This window comes from Pipra filicauda, unplaced genomic scaffold (assembly GCF_003945595.2).
Source record: "Pipra filicauda isolate LSUMZ 115617 unplaced genomic scaffold, ASM394559v2 scaffold57_size4234018_pilon, whole genome shotgun sequence".
Taxonomy (NCBI): Eukaryota; Metazoa; Chordata; class Aves; order Passeriformes; family Pipridae; genus Pipra; species Pipra filicauda.
Genome location: NW_024104731.1, coordinates 937567 through 959737, shown reverse-complemented (window position 1 = coordinate 959737; position 22171 = coordinate 937567). Strand labels below are relative to the sequence as shown.

Genomic DNA, 22171 nt, shown 5'->3' with positions numbered 1-22171 from the left:
ACCTAACAGCAGCCTTTCAGTACCTAAAGGGGGCCTACAAGAGAGGTACTTTTTACACAACATGTAGTGACAGGACAAGGAGTAATGGCTTTAAACTGAAAGAGGGCAGATTTAGATTGATTATTAGGAAGAAATTCTTTACTGTGAGAGTGGTGAGGCACCAGAAGAGGTTGTCCATGACAGAGTTGTGGATACCCCATCCCTGAAGTGTTAAAGGCCAAGATGAACAGGACTTTTGAGCAACTTAGTCTAGTGTAAAGTGTTCCTCCCATGGCAGGCGGGTTGGAACTGTATGGTCCCTTCCAACCCAAACCATTCTGTAATTCTAGGACAGGAAGCAAAGAAAAGCACAGCAGAGCATCTGGGATGCTCAGTAGTCACTTCAAAAGCACATCCCCATTGGCACTAGAACTTTTACTCTAGGCGCATATTTAGAAGGCTCTAAAAACTTCCTTTGAAGGACTTTAGTGGGTTTTTGTTTTGAAGTAACTTTTTAATCGAGGATCAAAGAGTCATCCAATTCAAAAGTTAACCAGATAGCTGTACCGGTATGCTTTAGGCAAAGCTACTACTTTAAAGTGAATGCATCAAACTTCAGGGTTCTTAATTCCACGTGTATGCAAATTTTCCCAGTATGTATGTAAGAATTCATCCTGCTTTCACTATCACTATCTTATTAAAGACAAAGACAACCAACAAGTCATCATCATCTAATGCATAATGGTATAAAATTAATAATGGGATTAGGATGCCTCAGAAGTAAATTGTGATTACCACTCTTTCAATTCAGGACAATAAAAATGAAATTACTAGAAACCTATGAACAGAATTTTGCTCAATGTGCATGATTTTTGCTCAGATTATAAGCATGTGGAAGAGAACTATGATGCCTAAACAAAACAGAATACAAAATTGAACAGACTAAATATTCACATTCCAGGAAAAATTTTGCAACAAAACCACCAGTCTGTTGTTATGTAAGAAAACATTTCTTAGGCATTTATTTACAAAAGCTTTAAAAACAAATACCCTCTGTTATGCAAATTACTTGTTTAAAAAGGACTGCCCAGTTACATCATCATAATTCAATGAGAGAAAGGTGTTTGATCTTTTGCTTTTAAGTACAGGATAAAACAGAATATTTGGTGAACATTTGGAGATTTTTCTACCATTGATTTCTGTGTCACACACACGTGCGCACACGCAGACACACAATGTCACACGTTCCATCATTTCAGGCTAGGATTTAGCTATTCAATACCAAAACTCCTTCCTGCACAACTGCTCTGTATACATGCTATGCAGAGTTGAGAACATACTCCAGGGTCCTTTAAAACAATATATCTAAAATACATTGTAAAATATACTCAAAAATAAGCTAGCATTACACTCCTCAGGTAACTTTATTAGCTGTAAATTATTCATATTTTGTTGTTTTACAACAAGTATCTGTAACATCTGTCTTTGTAACAACTACAAAAAAGCATGATTTAATTGTCCTTCTAATTCAATATTTCAATTAAATAGTATTTTTTCAGATCTTTGGGTTTTATCTTCAACTAAACTGACTTACAAAAATCATGAAATCAAGTACATAATAAATATGACTTCATAAAAAATATCTGAGGTGCACATTACTAGAATAAAAGCTAGGAGGTTAATCAAGGGAAGTGTGCCATTACAAGACTTCTACTTTTCCAATATCCTTCAACTCTCAGCTTAATGGCAAAAAGGCTAAAGACATAGCTGTTCTTTTCCTGAAGGGTGTAAAGCTGTTTTTTCAAGCCTCTTTCCCCCATCACAGAGCGGTTTTAAAGCAGCAGGCCAAACAGCAGTTGACACGTGCAGGATGTGTTTGAAGATGACTGAACAATAGTAAAATAAGAGCAGTTACTATGATTTCAGTAGTTTGTTTCGCTTTAACAAACAGAGATTACGGGGTGAGATGCCAAGGAAATACAGCTTGAAGCTGCTGAACTTGGCAGATGATTGTTTTCTAGCTGAGGGCAAGAGAAAAAACCAAAACAAACTTCAAATAAAACAGAGGATCTGAGTCAGTCTCTCTCTAAAGTGCAAATTTGATGGTCCACAATCTTGAATAGCTAAAACGCCTGCAAGTGGAAGGAACAGACATGAAGAGGGAAGTTAATTACAATCAGAGCCAATTAATTGAAGAAGGGAGGGGAAAGAGAAAAAAAACTGGAAAAACAATATAAGTTTACCAGACTGTTCATTATGATTCAACTTTCCCCCTCTCTCTTCCACACTGATCCTATACATGCTTCTTTACAAATGGGCTAGTTAAGAGGCCAAAATGTAACCCAGAAAATTTTACATATCAAGATCAAAATCTGTGATAGGAACAGTCAAGTTTAGTACATAGAAAGGCAGAAAAGAAAGTGTACTGAGAAAGGGGGGAAAAAAGCCTTATTGTCCAAGGGGTTCAGCCAGAGATAAAACCTATATACAAGCATGTGGAGGTCAAAAAGATGGCCTTTCATTTCATGTCATGACTGCTTGTTGGCTTCTTCTTCATAAGCGTTTCCTGTGCCGTTTTGTACATAAGATGAGCCCGAACCAAGGCCATATAAGTGGCCACAATATTTGGCATCATCAATGTGATCTTCAAAGAACATCTAAAGAGTTAGAAGAGAGACACAAATTATTAGAAAAGGTTCAGTTTAAATAGAACTATAGAAAGGCTTTATAATGTTACTTTCTTTTTGAATAAGATATTAAATCCCAAGGTGCAAAAGATGATATAATTAACATAGTAATACGCTTAATCTCAACACATTATCACAATGTGCTATATGACACGATTCTTTAAAACTGTCAAGAAATATAATCAGTCTTACTGTGCACCCTTCCCAATAAAATGGCCAAATGCAATGTTTTCATAATTTTATATTATTAGTCATCACTCACTTTTCTTCAAGTGCAACAAGGATATTTCTCCACTTGATTTCTGTGGTGTTTCTCACAACAGCCATATGCTTAGCATCCATCATCAGCGCCTGTTTTCTTACCTACTCCTCAGTGTAGGGTTTTCACCACACTCTGACTTGAAAGGTGGTATGTCCTAATTTATGTTATAAAGGTTTGGAGGTGGGGAGGATGAGCACAAAACCCATTATGGACTTTGGAGAAATGCAGAAAGATGTATTTCCAGCTCTTCACAGGAGGGGACTTCATTTAATAAGGAGTAAAATTTTGTACTAAGATTGAATTTACACCTTACAAGTCTAAATTGCAAATGGAACCCTTCAGTGGAAGACATATGAAACCTCATGATGTTCTGATACTCTATCTTCTAGACTTAGGTTTTCAAGCACAAAACCACAAATTGTGTCACAAAAATAAGACCACACACACACACACAAATTTTTCACCCTAAAACCTTCATGGCAACCCTGGACACTGCTGTGGTTGACAGGCTGAGTCATCATCAACATCAGAAATCTAAGACAGGCAGAAGTATGCAGGAACAGAATGGATGCAATACACAATTCTAAACATAGAGGCCTATATATACCACACAGGCTCAAAACTTCTCCCTTCAAGCTTTCCTCTTAGTAGCACAGTCAGGATGGAAAGGTCCACACTGCAGGAATCAGAGACTTCAATTAAAAGTTTTAAAGCCCCCCGTAGTTTTTAAAGAAATTAACAGGTAGGTGTCAGAGACTGAAACAGTTAATGATTTATGCATTCTAGGAGACTTCTGCAGGCTTTTGACCTCTGATGGGCAGTTGGACCCATCCCTCCCTCCAGTGCTGAAGGTGTCAAGCCCTGAAAAGGCAGGACCTCTGAAGGCCCATCAAAGCCCATCCCCCCCTCTGCCAATCTTGAAAGGCAGGAACCAGGCCAGACACAGAAGCTCTGCGCAGGCCCAGGGAGAGTTTGGAAGCTCAAGGCATGGCCCGTGACACTGACCATGGATATAATAACTCATAACTTCTTGGCGCGTGGGGGCTTCCCTCCTTCACCCCCAGCAGATCAAGGCCACCACTTCAACTGGCAGACATGGAAGTGGCAACTACAAGTTTCATCACTGGACCCCATGGGCGGTGACTATATACCTTTTTTCCACTCTCATCTTTTCTTTTTCCTTACTCTCCCTTACTCTTATCCTGTCTTTCTCTCCCCTATGCATTTTCTCCCCCCCCAAAAGGTTCTCTCTATGCCACGTTGTTATATGACAACACCCAAAATGCTAGCATACCTGTTGATACAAAATTGTTAAAATAAACCTTACCAATATATGTTTTCAGACACTGATTATTCAGTGTCGTTTCACTCTAATCCACCCCAAGGGAATTATTGATAAGAACCTGGGTTACCCCTCTCCCCTTTTTCTGGGGTGGGTCGTAACAGTAGGAAAACCCCAAAATAATTCTACTGTTGTAGTACAATTATTTAAGTATTTCTGATGGAAAGAAAAAGAGCAGTAACTTTTTTTGGTTGGCACTCCAAAACCCACTAAGCAAATTGCAGCTCCTTCACAGTAATTAGCAATTTTGTACCTCTAAAAGCACTGTAAAATGAAGACTTTTCAGTTAGAAATACATTTTTAAATACTGAACTCTCCTGAAAAGGCTTTAAAAATCAACATCTGATGTACTTCTCTCTGCTTACTACTGCATTTTTATTTAGAAATACTGTATTTGCAAAGAATATCTGCAAATACTGGGAAAAAAACAAACCACGTCTGTTGGCTTAATTAAGCGAGTATTTTGCACTAAAAAGCCCTCAAAGATTTCCTGGTAAAAGCTTTTGGTAAACTGGTGCTGCCTCACCTTGAATATTGTGTGCACTTTTGGGCACCACAATATAGGAAAGATATTAAACTCTTAGAGCGTGTTCAAAGGAGGGCAACAAAGATGGTGAAGGGTGTTGAGGGGAAGCCGTATGAGGAGCGGCTGAGGGCACTTGGTCTGTTCAGCCTGGAGAAGAGGAGACTGAGGGGAGACTCATCACAGTCTACAACTTTCTCATGAGGGGAAGAGGTGGGGCAGGCACTGATCTCTTCTCCGTGGTAACCAATGACAGGACCTGACGGAATGGCCTGAAATTGCATCGGGGAGATTTAGGTTAGGTATTAGAAAAAGGTTCTTCACCCAGAGGGTGGCTGGGCACTAGAACAGGCTCCCCAGGAAGTCGTCACAGCACCAAGGATGAGAGAGCTCAAGAAGTGTTTGGACTATACTCTCAGGCACATGGTGCAGCATTTGGGGATGGTCCTGTGCAGGGCTAGGAGTTGGATTTGATGATCCTTGTGGGTCCCTTCCAACTTAGGATATTTTGTGATTTTGTGATCTCATTTAAGAAACTATTATGACTTTGAACCTTTTACTCTATAAAAGTAATTTGAAAGTCTGTATCTTCTTAAACATGACTATCATGTATTACCCTTTCTTTGCTTTCATTTCATTTCAAATTCAAGAGTGAAAAATTAACCAGGCAGACAGCAGTTAGCTGCACTGGGCTTGGATCATACCAAAAACATAATCCTCTTCATTACATCTGTAGCCCATGACCTGCTTGACAACTACAACAGTTCCAGCAGAGGCAGAACAGTGTTAGGATGAGCAAACCAGCTTAAACTACATCATTTATTATTCACCAGCTGTCTCACCAGTATTTGTCAGAATCTTATGATCATTTTCTCCTTCATACAAAAGGCTGCATTACAGAAGGTAGACACCTCAGCCTACAGTGCTTAAAATTATTAAAAGATGAGGTTTGATATTACCATCTATTTCAACATGGTAAATGACACTGAATTGCTGGCAGAATGCCATGTTCTGATGAACTGGCATTTGTCCAGTGAACTGGTTTCCAGAAGAAGCCTGTTCAGTATTTGATTGTTCTGCTAATGCAAAATATCCTAATATCTTCCTATTGTATGCGGACAAGCAGCAAGGAAGTGTGAAGCTTATAAGAGCTGATTTTCCCTGCTGTAAACCTTGAATTAATTGACTGATATATAATCTTTTAGAACATTAGCAATCTACGCGTTGCTTAATGGTAAGGAAGAAGAAACACATGGACATTCTCCACAACAGCCTGAAAGTCATTATTTAATATACCTGTAGCCTGAAAGTTTAGCTAGAAGTGGTTAGTCAACATTCCTTCCCCACCTCTCAGCCTGTCACAAGCAGCAGTGCACACCAGCTGAGTATTACACTGAGCAGAAGCTCAAAAAAAAAAAAAGGTTGTCTTGAGCATAGTCTCCCAGAAGGAAGTCTGGCTCCAGCAGCTCATTACTCACTGCAGCACTCACCTAAAAAAAGGTACCCTCCAAAACAGGTAAGGAAAAAACTCCAAAACAAAATTCACAAAAAATCCAAAAGCCAGGCACAGGCTGGAAATGTGAAGCAATAATCACAGCAGCTAAGCAGGGAATCAGTACAGGTGGTTCACACTTACTCTGGGGAAAATGCAGGTAAGTCTTATTTCTGTCAAGAAAGGATTGACCCCTAAAGCCCTTTAGAGACCTCCTTAAAATACCACAGACTTATCAGAATCAGCAATTCTGTGTGACTATCACAGCACGTTACAATCATGGAAATATAAACAGTACATTCACCTACTTCTCTCATTTTGAAAAAGGCCATTCCTGTGAGTAAAGAATCGGATCCTGCCTGATGCTGTGGTCCTATCCTTTCCAGCTCTAACTGCTCAGCCACTTCTTGTAATCCACCCTGAAAAAGAAAACACTTTTGTTAACTGCTAAAAAAAAAGTTAAATCAAAACTGAACTGCTATACTTGGGAAAAATCTGTTACACAGGTCATACAACCTCAGGTATATTTTAACATTTGCTCAGTTGTTGAAACAGTCATTGTACTAGATTAATTGACACCTGGAGAATCAAACTTTCTGTATCAATAGCAGCATTAAAATTCTGCTAGAATTGATTAAATAAGACAGTATTTGTGACCAACAAGACTACTAATGTTCCAGTTTGTCCAGTAACCAGATGATACTACTTAACAATTTCTTCAAAATGTTGAAAGGAGGACTGGCAATGCTTAAGAACAAAACCAGGTGTTCCTATACTTCTATTTGAACAAAAGTGTAGAATTACATTTTTGCCTTTTAAAAACACAACAGTTCAAGCGCTTACAAATGACATGCCTGTATGCTTCCATATGTTAAAGTGTCTAGGCTTCCTCTGAAACAGACTTCTTTCTCCCCACTAGCCTTTCAACAATTAAGCTGAGGGTTTTTCCACATCCCTTCACAAAACCCAAGAGTATTCTTAAGTACCTAGAACGCTACAGGAAGCCCAGGAATATGTTAGACCACAGACATATAGAAACCAGGTGGCAAAGTTAAAAGAGGAAGGTAGTGCTCCCTCCATCTCTACAGGACATTCTATCCCTTTTAACAGTTTGTTTCATTAGCTGTTGTAAGAGAATAGGGGAAAAACATGCAAATATAATCCATCTTGCAACTAGTTTTCTAAGATATTAGAGTACTATGGTGTAGCCATCTTTAACAGCTTTTCTATTAAAAATATACATTTAACAGACATGTGCAACAAAACCTATTTCTTAAAAAAATTATATCAATATCTGACATACAAAAAAGGAAAAAATTTAAAATGGTAACTGTCCATTTTGAATGTTGATAGAACAGGACAGATTGTGAAGCTGTAGACAACACACCAAAGCTGCAAATCATATCTGCTCTAAAAGATGAGACGACTTCACTTTTGAGACAAATTTTCTTCCCAATAAGCTGATGTGAAAAACTGCCCCCTTAACTGCAGAGTGACTAAATAAACCCCCTTTGAGTGTCCGCTCCAAAACAGTAGTAACTGCTACGTGTGGGAGCAAACCTGTCAGAATTTGGTTTGGTTATAGGTAGATAACACTGATCAGTTGAAGGACAAACATTACACTGTAACTGCAATCTTTTAATGCTGTGAGCACATGACTGTACAATTCTTTTTTTAATTCATTAAGCTATAAAGCTACTGGAAAGACTAAAGCACGTGCACATTCTTTAAGGTCTAGAAAGATTAAAAAAAACAGACCGACAAAATCCTCAGTGCTGCCATAAGCTCTGTGAGGCAAAAATGTTGCACAGAAGCAATGCTTTTCAATGCCTAGAGTTCACCTTTCCTTGCACTCTTTAATCTGTTTCAAGTAGGCAAAGGGAAGCAATAAGAGGCAAAAGCACAACAAGTCGAATGTAAAATTCATGGAGCAATAAAGTAGTCTGACCTGAAATTCAGATCAAACATTATGAAAATTCCCATGACTCTTATGGCAACAGCTTTGGGTCCACATTTTTGTTAAAAAAAAAAAAAAAAGGAATCTTCAATAATAACATTCCTAAGTAAAACCTACAAACCGACAGCACTGGTATAGATAGATTTATTCTGTCTTAAGCAGCAGGAATACAGTTTACAAAAGTTTAAGGTTAGACTATATGCTTTACAGTTAAGTCCTCAAGCTGGTTTGTTTTATGTGCTTAGATAGAGCATCTGAACACTGTGAACTTGCTTGGTTAACTTACACTCTCAAAATCATGCTGAGGGTTGGTGGCCAGCAAGGAAAAGGGTACATCCCAGGCACAAGTATATTCTCTGCTTTCTAACTCCAATAATGAGCTGCTAATTCACCACAGCAGTTAGACCCAAACCCTTTTAAAGGTACCAGTTTCTGCTCCTAACTCTCTACTTCGTCAAGCAGCAAATTAGCAGTGCCTCATTATCAGGTTCTGCTAGCTGTAAGACTATCTACTCTAGCTCCAAATAACCTTGAGGAACACTCCAGAATAAAAATCAATGATATTTACCCAGCAGCTGCAAGCTCTAGAATGCAGACTTAGTAATACAAAAATTACAGTAACAGCAGCCTACCAAAGAATGCATTGAAAATAGTGCTTTTAATGGTGTGTGTATATATATTTGTAAATATATACCATTTTTGTGTGGAACTTCTTGGTCTGTAAGTGCAATAATTACAGAATAAAATTTGGCTGTCTCTGAAAATGTTATGGTTTAAGAATGTTTAAGTGTTCCCACTGAAACCACTCCAAAACACACACCACTCACTCACTCCCCACTGCCCTTCCCCTGCAGCAGGCTAGAAAGGAGAACTGAAGGCAAAAAAGGTAAAGATCACGGGTTGAAATATGAACAATTTACTGGAAAACAGCAATGAGCTAAGAAAATGCACAGTAACAGCAACAATACTAGTGACTGCGTGTACAAGAAAAGACACATTACTGCTCACCCTGCAGAAACCCCTGACAATATCTGACTGCTTCCTCTGCTATGCTACTCCACCACAGCATCGAGCTCTACCCCCTGACCCAGAAAATGATGTTAGGTGGTACAGAATAACCTCTGTGTCCTAGCCATGCCCCCTCCTGGCTACTGCAAAAATTAACCATGTGCTGACCAGAATCAGGACAGAAAATTAACAGGTTATTGAGATTCTCCTTCAGGCACGCCTTTTGCACTTGGCTCAGTATACTTCACTCTTGGAGGAGAAGGACAAGTTCTTCCCAAATTTTCACAGCATCGGCCTTCCAAGAAAAAGGCCACAGAATAATTTACATAATCACACAAACATGGTCAACAGCAAATCCAGTTCAAATTCTCATTTCAGGGCACATTCCCAGAGTTCACTGTTCTGTACAAACCCCCATATTAAAAGCAAGTTTCTGACAAGGTCAATCAATCTACATTCCTTAGGATTGCCACTATTATCAAAAGGTTTGGAATTGTCTACATAAAAAGCTTTTTTTAGAGAATAAGTAAGTTTAACTTATACTACATTAATATCTCCCAATCTGCATGCCAGTAAAGTCAGAATAATATACTATAAATTCACAGAATACTTAATTCCACAAAAAAAGCATCAAACATCTTTCCAATCCTGAAACATACTTCTCTTTCCAACACCAAAAATCTTTTTGGGTTGTGTGGGAACAGAGAGTGGGGACCTATAGCAGGTCAGTGACTTTCATATGAAAAATAGCTTAGACAAGTCAATAAAAGACAATGGCACAGCTGTTCAATTCACTGTTCAATTCATTTAATACAGATTGAAAGTGACACACATTAGGAGACAGTACATGCATTTTTAGAGTCACAACACTGAATGTTCAGTAATTTGTTTCAGGCAGCTTCTCTCAGTACAGCTCAAGTCCACCATCATTTCATCACTGGTAAATCTGGAGGGGTAAGATAGTCCATTCCCACTCCCCTGCTGTCACTATTAGTCTGCAGATGAGGTGACAGGATCAAAATTTACTGCAGGAAAGCTGACCTACATATTCAACTCTAGAAAAAAAAATATCACCCTTGTTCTTATGGTTTGCTGAAATAAGACCTGTGAAGGTTTTTCCTGTCTTCCAAAAGATCTTAGTGTCTCTAAACAATGCAAGTTACACACAACTATGTCTTAATGAAATGTCAGGAACTGAATCCTCTCCTCCCCAAACTCACTGGGAATGTCACCTCTGGAACAGTGACACAGAACATCAATCTGTTACCTTTCCTTATGTCACTAAATTTAGAATTTACATTCTGTTCTTGCTAAGTGTGTCACCACCACTAAGACACCAGATGCTTTACTTTGCTTTATCAGGAGTGAGAAATGAGGGGTTTTTTTCTGGGGGGGGGCCTCCTCCCTACCCCTCATTTAAGACTCCTGAAGTTTAGGAGTATTTGATTTTTGTTCCTGGCCTCCGTGAAGAAAAACTGCTTCTAAGATGTTCTCCAATACTCAGCCATTTGTACAGCTGATTATATCAGTAACAACTGCAGATGAACACAGCCACACTTTTCTTACTAACTGGAAGAGTGGTCTACATTTTCATCATTAATTTCATTAACAAAGTTAATTTACTTCTCACACAAGTAGGTTTCACTCAAGTGACACACTCTTTTCTCAGAAGGAAACAGAGGCCTATAAACAGCACACGATCACTTGTTCAGTACAACAAAGCGGCAAGCCATTCCTTAGTTAGGATTTGGTTTTACTAAGGTGAGTGTTCTCTTCTTCCTGCAGGTTTTCATTTAAGAAAGCCTAGAAAGTTACTTTCCATAAGAGCAACAAGTCACTGAATGCCTCAGATGAGCAATGCACCTCATTCCAGCAGTAGTCCAGTTCTTTGGCAAGTAAGGCTGTTAACAGTACCTTTAGCATCTTTCTTTCACTTGCTGTCTTCCCCTTCACATAATCAGTTCCAGTTCCCATTAATTCTCCAGTCCAATAAAGTATCCAAATTTCATGCCTGATAGAGTAAGCCAATTAATAGCCCCACTGGCCTGACATGACAGATTAGTTTCTAGTTTGTTTTTTTTTTTTCCTAGAAGTCACATGTTGTCCCTGAACATATGCTGTTGTTTATCTTTCGTTATAGGGCCATCTGAAACATTCTTCATTCCATTCCTCTTCCCAAGACATTTCCACATCATCTTCATTGCAATTACCTTTGCCTAGATGACTGCAGTCCTTTAGTGGGCTGCACAATAAGGAAATAAGAGTATATGAAACCTAACAATTCTCATGGCTAAGGAAATGAAGAATTAATTCCAAACATGGGTTTATCATCTATCAACAAAGCACTGTAAATACAGTACCATGATATTTTTAACTGGTAAGTAGTTATAAAAATAGATTTGTGCTCCTGCCTGCTTCTAAAAATTGCCTTTAATATTAAACATACGAAGCTTGAGACAACAGTGCTCAGTAGGCACTATCAGAGCAAAACCAGACAATAAAAATATAGAAAATAAGTATTTTTAAGCACAAAGTACTCTGTCTCCAAACGCAAAATTTGTTCTGAGATATTAACAGACTACTTACCTTCAGGTTTTTGCAACTCTTCATGAGATATTTTACATCATAGATTACAGGGAAAAACAACCGCAGTATCTCAAAGAAGTCCAACTCTTCCTCAGGTAAATTGGAGTTTGTCAGGATTTTGATTAGATAGCCAAAGTCATACCCGCTGCAAATTAACAACAAAAACAATATAAGCAAATAACTTCTCACTTCCAACATCACGACTTTACTGCACATTAACTGGACATTTTGTTTAATTTCAATGCAATTAAGACCAACTTCTATGAAAAAAATAAACCTCAATGTAAATGGCCTCACTGCAGATTCCAGAAAAACCATTTTAATTTAGTCTGCATGAGGCAAAGTGAAGAAGCAAAAAGATCTGTCTACAGGAGTTTCTCTAAATCCTGAGATAATGTAGTGCTGCTGGGTCTTCATCTGATAACAAGAACTCACATCAGAAAGACTGTTAAGCTAGTTTCTTTCACACAGACTGGAGTTTCTCACTACAAACTGAGACAGAGAGAAACGTCTACAGTTCTTGAAATCCAAAAGATGAGTTTCCAGAGCCAATGCATGTTTATGCCTGGAAGAAAGTTTAAGCCTCAGCAAAGAAAAAGAGGGATTATCTTTAATTTTACCAATTAAATCTGCACACAGACAACTGAAAAAATTAATAGCTTGTAGACTATTTCTCTTTCTGGAGGCAATGACAAAACAAGTTGGAAAAATTTTTGTGTGTACATGTAAGTCTGCAGGAAGCAGCAAGATAACTGAGCAGTACACATTTGTTAGAAAGAACTGAGGTATTATACTGTGTGCATGGTGGAAAGAAGAGTTTGGAAAGGCTTCCTCCTCAATAGCTTGACTGAAGAAAGAGAACATTGGAATGAGGTGTGGCAGTAAAAGGAGAAACTGCATACTTTTTACAAAGGGTTATGAGAGGAAACAAGAGCGCTTAAAGTATAGGAAAGACAGAATTCAGGTATATTAAGCAGGACTGAACACCACAACAAAAAGCAGGGATAACTAGGTATGCTTTTCCCTAGGAGGGCAATTACAAACCAGATTATTCATGACCTTATCATGAATCTGATCTGTTCTGATCCCTTGTACTTGCAGGACTGCTCATGCACATATGCACTGAACTAGATAAAGGACTGATATATTCTCTTCTAGGTTATTAAGTTTGCATTGAACCAAACCAGTTCCTAGATTTTACTGACATACATAAAAATGCCTGTACTAACAAAGAAGATGAAAACACACAGCAGGGCTGCCTCTACCGAAGGCTGCATCAGTTCTGCTATTTAAGGAACCTCAGCACAGAGTTGAGAGCTGATTCAAGTGAACAGGTAGCCACCACAGACTCCAAATTCCAAGTTTAAGACTTTGTGTTCATTCTTGATTACACAAGGATCATACTCAAACCCAAGAATTTTGCAGCTTGGTAAATACTGACCAAGATCTTTAACTGTGAGATGAGCAATAGAAAAGACAAATCAGTTAAGAGCACCGTACCACTATCCTGAGGATATTTAGAATCCACAAACACTGGTGACTTCTGATGTAGGCTCAAGGCTTCAGCTTGCATACTCAGTGTAAATAGGATTACTTTTTTATCTTTTCTATATATATAAGGTTCTCTACATCTTTACATTATGAATTTCTAGACAGAGGGTAGAAAAACCTTTAACATATAGGAAACAGTCCATTTATTCCCAGTAAGTCCATTCACATAAAACATACAAGAGATACAGACTATTGCAGCTCTCCCACGGGGCTTTCCAGTATTCTAAAAATTTCATGTTGAACAAATCCTGCACTGCATCTGGTGCTTTGAAGCTGTGTTGGCTGCCCTCCAATCTCCACAGCAGCAGCCACTGGCCAGGGAGCAAAGGAGTCAAAGATAAAGAAGGATTTCAGTCGATTCTTACAAAGTAAAAATTGCAGCATACTTGGCGAAACAGTAGCTTGGAATTTTATTAGATCATCTGAAGGGGGAGGGAAGGTGGGAAAACCTGGATCAGCATAAAGCCTCTACAGAAAAAAATAAAAAAGCCACATTAGCAAAAAGGCTGTTCAAAAAGATGCAAAAAAAGACTGTTCAGGATTAAGGAGATTTACTGCTCTAGAGACTAGAGTTTATTAACTCACTGAACTCCTGACATTGATCATCCTCGTGGCTCAAATGTAACAGTCATATTAAAACTCTTAAAGCGAAAAAAACCCCAGTATTTGTGCTCCTCCTCTTCAAAAATATTTGACTTCTCTTCTAAAAAAATTATGTACAAGAATGAATTACTAGAAAACAGAAGCTCTTAAACACTTATACTTTCTCTGGAGAAGGAAGCACTGCACAAAAAGAAAAGTCAACATGCACTTACTATTCACATATTGGGAGTGAGCAGGCTACCACAAATGTGCAGTTTTGATTGAGAATTACACACTTTCTTCTCTGGGAGACTGTAGCAGATCCAAGCTTACACAGGCATAAAAACTGTCACTCCAATTCAAGACTAAGATATACCCAGTTAAAACATTTTGAATGCTAACAGAAGGCTAAGAAAGTCCACGTTGAGCAATTATGTAATTACCTGCTCATTAAAAAAGTTTTCTTCTAATACTCTAACAGGCAATTAGTGGTTGGTTTATACCCTGAAGCACATAGGCTTCCTTTCCTCAAAAGCCTTTCACCATTTCTAATATAATCACCTGAAGTTGCTTAGTGCAGTGAGCCACAATCCATGGAGCTATACAACATAAGCACTCTTACAGACATTTGTTTTGTTTTTTCACTGAACATGGACAGCTGTAGGACACGAGACCATAGAGAAGATCAAACAGGCCTGTATTTCTTTCCCTTCCTATCCAAAATAATTCAGATAGCTAATTAACAATGAAGTCTACTCAAGCACCAAGTCTCTAAAATAAATCAAAACCTGTGAGAGCTGAGAGCACTTTACTTCAGTTTATAATGAGCTAACAGATATGAGCCAACAGATTAAATTCTACTAAAACCAGTTAGACAAATGATTACTGAAACACAACAGCTTGGAACTTTCCAGCATCCCAAAAACACGCGGTTTTTTGTTTTCAAAAAAGCATGTTTTCACAGACCCTCCAAAGGTAGACAGAGGAGGCTGCACACAGGTGGACACTAAAAAGCTTCAGCAGAGCAGTCAGCTGAACATCCACAAGACCAGCATTTGAGCTGTTTCTTTATAACTTGCTAGACTGCCAAGCACTCACAGCTCTTTTGACCGTGACAAGGATCAGAAATTCAGGGCTCCCCCCTCCTCTCTCATTGACTCGAGTACATTTTAACACACACACACGCTCAAAAGATTTGATGGAGTTGCCTATGCAGTTGCAGTACACAAGAATTGATGACAGTGCAAATGTTTCTTCACTCATGTCTGTCAGAACTGCAGGTCCATACAGATTTGCCAATATATGTCAGGATGCTAAGGCAGCTATATCAAATGCAGAGATAAAAAGCACACAAAGAAAACTATTTGAGAAGCGAAGAGCTTAGAAATAAAATGCATAAGAGTTCAAGGAAATCAAGGACTGGGAAATAAAAACCAAACCATAACCTCACAACAAGAAAGGAGTAATTCCCCTCTGTCCACTTCCTATGGGACTTAAATTTTAAGGGTTAGTAGTAATTAAAGCATTTTAAGGAAATGGAAGTAATAGCAGAGTCAGCAACTATCAAGCACAGCTTTTTCAGCAGTCAAAGAACTATTGCATGAGGGCCTACATGGAAGAAATTTTCAGCTGAGCGTCCTGCTGATAGAACATAATCACAATCAATCTAAAATATATTTAGAAACAGCTATTCACTATTCTTTGTGGCACATTTTATATGACCTGTGCTCATTTATAGCTTTGTGCAATCTTGGTTTCCTCGGAAAGTAACCCACTTACTCCCAGGTTTTGTGCTCAAGATAGTATCAACAAGCCCTGGCAAAGATCAAAAGCCTTTAAACACTCTGATAATCAGTGTTTGACAAACATTTGCTGGAATAGCTGTCTTAAGAAGATTTCTAAAGACACGTTCAGTGAAATACACTGGCTAAACCAGTAAAAATGGCATTATTGCACACAGCTTGCACTACACTTTGACCAGCCTATTAGTCAGGAATTACACACGCTAAATATAAATATGCTTAAAAAAGAATCCTTACTGTAGAAATGGCTCTGGTATACCTTATACCGGGCCCTTAAATCATCAGGCAATATTGGAAAAACACCATTTGGGGGCTGAAGCTGCTTCAACATGCCAGTCTCTGCTGATGCACCTTTTACATGCACAACCTGCCTCCCCTTCTCTTGAAGCATCCAAGTTGTATTTCTCAAGTCAAGTGTTAATCACAAATATACACATACGAGCCCATAATAATGGGTTTAAGAAGCTGAAAAAAAACTTAATTCGCTGTTTTGGCCTTTGTAATTATTTTGAAGTAGTTTATGGCATTCTTGTTGCAGTATTCTTCCACCAGCTGCTACCCCAGTAGCAAGATAGCAAGAGTAAGATTACTTTGGATTCATATTGTGAGTTGAGACAGCTGTAAGTGGAAGATGTGACAAATGTACTCAGAGGATCCTTCTTTTTTTAACTGTCTTTTCTTTCCAACCTCTCTCCTTTGGAAACTCAGCCTAACACTTCTTTCTACAAAACAAATCAAAACAACGACTTCTACAACAGAACGTTATATGCACCCTTTTTCTACCACTTTACGTTCCTTACCAAAGCAATCCTTATTTTTCAGTTGGTTTATAGCATAAATACTTCTCTAATTCCATGTGACTTTGTCTCCTCCAACATTTAATACTTATGGATGAAGAATTAGATTTTTTTCTCATTTCATCATTTACATATTACCATCCACCAATATAGCATGAGTGATAAACACGAATAAAGCTGTAAGGAAACTAGTCTAGGCTAAAACGTTCACTCTACCTTTGCTAACTTCCTTAGCAGCCAGAATTTAAGACATTAATTCAAGGGCATTACATAGCAATAAGCCTTTAAAGACACTGCTGCTTGCGAAAAGTGCAAATTATCTCTGGCACCTAGTCGGCTACACAATGACCACTCCATATATTTTAAAGCCTTAAAAATTTTACTACCACTCAGAAATCTTCTGTATCTTGACAGATTCATAGAGATTTAGCATTCACAAATCTATTTCTACTTGAAAGATGGGTTCCTGTGATGGAATAAACAGTAAGATATATTCCTTACTGCAACTAGAATTAAGGTTTATCAGGGATCTCCTTCTAGGCTGAGTAATTTTTGGTGCCCAGATTCCCAGGAGACTTACAGCAAATTTAGAAGTGCTTTTTAATTCTGCAGTGGTCTCTCCCATAATTTGCTCAACAGTTGCTTAGGAATAGTTCTCTTCCATCACCGCTATTACCTGCACGTGTGCAGCGCCACCAGCTGGCCGAGGAGTCTCACATCTTTCGGCTTTACAGTTTTCTCTTTACCGTGTAAACATCAAATATAAAACACTAGTACCTCCCGTACCCTTTATTCTCTATTCACAGAATGGTGTTAGAGGTATTACAGCAGAAATATTTTCTAACTCGTACCGGCTGAGCTATGTGCTACACACACCATCAGATGCACAGCACTTAAGCCCACGAGATGTGAAATCTAAGCTCTAGAGTTCAATACATAATGTTGAAACCCCAAATACTTAACATGCAGAATTTACCTATGAAAGGAAAGCCACTTGACTCCTTCACACAGTACAACTCCTGATGTCATGAGCAGTTCTGCAAAATACTGTGTCTCAATTCCCTCTTCTTCATGCTTTTTAAACTGGATACCAGATGTCGTCAACAGTTCAATAGAGTCCTGAGCGTACATATCTTCTCTAAAAACAGAGAGGAAGAGTAAATTTCCAAAATCTACAAATCTCAGTGATTATAAACCTGGTAACATCTCTTTTTTGCTATTTATTCCACAGACTTCACTAGCATAGAGCAGGAGCAACTTGACTTTGTTCTGGGTTAATTACAAAATCAACCATTTTTTCAAAGCATTTTTTTACCAAGTAAAAAAATTCCCAGCACCTCCATCTATGCCATCTTCATAAAAAAACCTAGTTCCTGCTTCTCTTCCAGTTATCTATAACCCCTCTTCTGCAAATCTACAGAGGAAAGTGAATCTGTGGATCTTAAGCAGTAAAGTATCTCTATTCATTACTTGAACTGTGACAAATTGCATGTAACAGCTGAAGCACTAACACATTACAGAACTAGGAACAGCACTCTCCAGATCCCAGTGCTGGATAATATTTCCCACAGGTTTTTCATGATTTAAGCATACGTAAATGTTTAGACGCATGTTCATCAAAACTTCCTTCTTGCTACAATTGAAAATTGAGTACTTGCTCCATCTATTCAATCCTTAAAATTCAGGTAGCCTAATGTTTTCTTTCTAAACAACCAATTTCAACTTCAATAGCCATATTTTGGACCTAAAATTTAACAGGATGAAATAAAATTCCTCTATTCCTTGTTTGATGCCCTCTTACTACTGTATTTATTCCCTTTACCACTAACAATTTCATGAAGTTTTAAGGATTTTATGATGAAATTGATGTTTAATCTGTATCATCATAACAAAAACATAGAATGGTTATCTGAAAAAAAAACAACAAAACTAAACATGCAAACATGAGTCTATTTAGATGATATTCATTTTACTGTCTGCAACATACTATTCCACAGTCTCTTCCGTGTAAAGTTTTAAATTTTAGTAAAAAACAACTGAAACAAAACACATCAAAAAATCCAGACAAGACAACCAATATATCAAACTTGACTATTAGAATCAGTCATAGGCTTATATTCCTTATTCCTAAGAGCAAGTCATCATTCATCAGAACATAGAGATACATTCTCAAGATGTGTTGTATCTTTTTTCCTCCCTCCCACACAGATGTTCTTTAGTTCTCCAGCTTTAAGGCATCAGCTTCCCAACACCTGTCTATCTCCATAACACATTAAAGCACCCATCCAAAATAAACCCACCATTTTACAAAAAGGAGTTTTAATTCTAATTGTTGCTCTGCACTAATCAGGTGCACAGTTCAATTAGAGAAATACTTATGCTCCTTAAAAGCACACTAAAACAAGACCTGGCTGGAACCACACATACACAAAAAAATTACCTTCTATGAACAAACAACAGCTGTTTTGCTTTAGGAGCAGAACACTTGGCACAGTGCCACTTTCCAAAAGGATGTTTAGAAACAGATAAAAATAATTAAGTTCTCCTTCCATGAAAAAAAAATTATATATATATATATATTCATGTTTCATGCAATACTTACCAAGGTTAAGTTTTTCTATAAAATCAGTGAACTAGTAACAAGTTAGTTGGGTGATTATCTGTATCTTGCTTTACTAAGCCATCTTATCTCTGCAGTATGTGGCACAAATGGATGGAAAACCACTTTTGGTTTCACTTACTTGACATTAAGTAGGCCTCTGAAGCTCAGAAAATAAATAAAGTATAGCACAGGCTCTTCTTCCCGGATCACAGTTTGAAGTTATTAATTCACTCCTCTTTCTCCCCTACCTAGCAGGATTAGTATATTCTATCAAGAAAATGGATAGTTTCCACCCAGCATGCATATAGCCATGTAAGTTCAGACATACCAAAATATCAAATCTGCACTTACTTTTCTTTCAAGAGACACTTCAAACAAGACTAAATAGAGTGTGTCACTGCTCAGACCAAACTGATTTGTGACAAGCCATAGCACTGTTTGTTTAAAAGAGCAGAAAGATCAAGGGAGACAGCAGCAGTTTTCTTCTTTTTAAGAACCCCCACTACTTTGAAAACAAACCTTTTTATCTGCAGGAAAAAAAAGTCTCTTCTCTAAATCTCCTTTGCAGACTACAGTTTTAACTCATGTATATAAAGTTGTCCAGTTACCGGCTTGTAACAAACTGCCAAAAAACCCCAAGGCTTCAACACTCTTAAATGTGCCAGAAGTGTTTGCACTGATATTCAATAGATAATCAACATACAAAAATCTATCAGACCAATTATGTTTACTTCAGGAAAACAAAACCATCAAGATACTAGTAACTTTGTAAACCACCAGTTAAAGATATAATTAGAGTGCCGCATAAGTGTTTGATCCCTGTGAAAAAGGGAGGTTTATGCTTAAAGTTTTATCACTAATAAAAATCACATTGTGAAATGAATAGACCGTAAAAATTTGCTTGCTTTTTAACCAACACTTAAGACAAAATAATTCAGAACTTGCAGGTAACATCTGACATACTTCTTTAGTCACTTCAGTAACTTTTCTTTTTGTTCAAGTGTTGGTATTTTCCATTTAAAGTATGTAAACAAACAATATGTGATTTCTGTAATAACTAGTAAGAAGTAAACTAAATTAAGGCAGAAGCATTCTGAAATACTGAACACGAAAGCACAGAGCTAACACATGCACTAAGTATAAACAGGCCTTTTGAAAACTTTTGTTGAAGCTGCTTAGCGGTTTTTGACCAAGTCACCAACAGTAAGACAGACCATACAGAAAGGAGGGAAGAAAGCACTTGTTTGGCTGACAAAATTTTCCTCACAATGAAGTATCTACGGTATTCCAATATTCCAATCAGACAGATAAAAAGAAAGTTGAGATATATACAAAAAAGTATATATTACTTATTTTCAGTAAGTCAGAAACGTATGTTCAGCAGCACAGAAATTGTATACTTACGTTAAGTTAAATTTAAAATTAAATTGCCAAGTTGAAGTTCCTGGAGGATATTCTCCTTGCTCATTCATAAATGTCAGTCCTAGCTGAATTATTTTTAGCAAGTCGACATTGCAGCGCAAGAGTTGGTACTGATAGTCTGCGTTGCTTCTGAATTCTCCAATAGGCCTTGCAACCACTCCCGGAAATTCTGTGTCCTGCAAGAGCAGAATTAAAACTTGAACGGACAACAAGCATAAAGACTTACATGGCTCATTTGTAATATCTAACAGTTTCATAGCTGAACTGTGTGTAAATTTAGCTTTTAAAAAGGTAACAAATCACCATCCTGGTGTTCACATACATTAAGAACCCATTATGCTTTCAACCAAATTGGATGAAGAAGTTTAGTAACTCAACTGAAGTCATGATGGTTTTTGAGATAATTTGGTACAGAGGTTGAGTGCCCACTTACCATGGCTACATAGTTATACTTCCGTATAACTTGACGAATTTTCTTCATCTCTTCATCCAAGTTACAAGCCCAAACTTCACAGATTCTTTGGCTATGGTCTACAGTAGCTGCTGGCATAGTGGGGGGCTTTAGAGACCATACATCAAAAACTACACTTGAGTGATGATCAGTTTCATAAAGAGAAGTTCAACTGTTTATTGTTTTTAGCCTAAGAGATAGAGAAAGGAAAGCATCAGAGCGTTTTTACTCTTCACTTATCTGAAAAAAAAAAAAAAAAGGCTTTAACCACCACGACCAAGCTTTATTCTTATAGATTTCATAAAAGCAGGACAACACAGCCACCGAAGCCACGTGAATTTCTGCCGAGTTCATATTACCATCGGAAACTAAAACCCTACAGTTGGTTAGCAACTATTTCTTGCGCCAAGACGGCAAACCGGGGAGGCGCGATCGTAACGCAGATACCGAAGGGACACCCGAGCCCACGGGCGCTGCTGCCCCGCGGGTCGGAAGGGCGCGTTCCCGCGGAACCCTGGGCTGCGTGCAGCCGGGAACGAAGCGGCACACCAGCGTCACGCCAAACCCGGGGACACCACGGGCGACCTCCCGAGGCGTGCGCGACTCCTCCAGCTCCCAAGGGTTGCGCTGAACCGGCGCGCGGGGACCGACACAGGGACGCGAGTTCGGCCGGCCCCGGCCGCGTCCCCGCGCGTGTGGAAGACCCCGGGAGCGGCAAGAGGAGCGGAAGCCGAGGTATTCCCGCGGGCCCAGCTGCGGTGCCCCCACCCCGCTCACCGCTGGCGCTCGGGCCGGGCCCGGCGGCTCTGGGAGGCCCCGCGCGGCCCCCGCGAGCCGCAGGACGCGCTGCTGCCCCGGCGCCGCCGCCGCGCGCACAAAGCCATTACGTCATCGCCGCGCGACGCGCCCTTTCCCCGCTCCGCTCTGGCCCAATCGCCGCCCGCCCCACCCCTCCCCCTGCCCTCATCCCGCCCCGCCCCCGCCGCGGCGCGATCGGTGTCGCGCGGGGGTGACGTATCCCCCCGGCGGGGCCGGGGCGGGGTGGTGGTGGCGGCGAGGCCGCCGCGTTCGCGCGCAGGCGCGCGCGGGCGCTCGGTGCGGAGCGCGCGGTGCCACCGGTGCCCTCGC

General features: G+C 39.1%; 1 protein-coding gene across 2 annotated transcripts; it reads right to left on the bottom strand.

The window, feature by feature from the left end:
• Window positions 1-973: 973 nt before the first annotated feature.
• Window positions 974-21919, bottom strand: CNOT7 (CCR4-NOT transcription complex subunit 7). Of its 2 annotated transcripts, none has more exons than XM_027735464.1 (7): window positions 21821-21919; window positions 21026-21233; window positions 20575-20768; window positions 17545-17706; window positions 11837-11981; window positions 6594-6704; window positions 974-2636 (listed from the first exon to the last, which is right to left on the bottom strand). In XM_027735464.1, exons 2-7 carry the CDS (start codon window positions 21140-21142, stop codon window positions 2508-2510), a joined length of 858 nt encoding a protein of 285 aa, XP_027591265.1. In that variant the 5' UTR covers window positions 21143-21233; window positions 21821-21919; the 3' UTR covers window positions 974-2507. The 2 variants fall into 2 exon arrangements, with proteins under 2 accessions (XP_027591265.1, XP_039243580.1); XM_039387646.1 differs by having other exon boundaries at window positions 21026-21283; window positions 21821-21861.
• Between the last annotated feature and the right edge of the window lie 252 nt (window positions 21920-22171).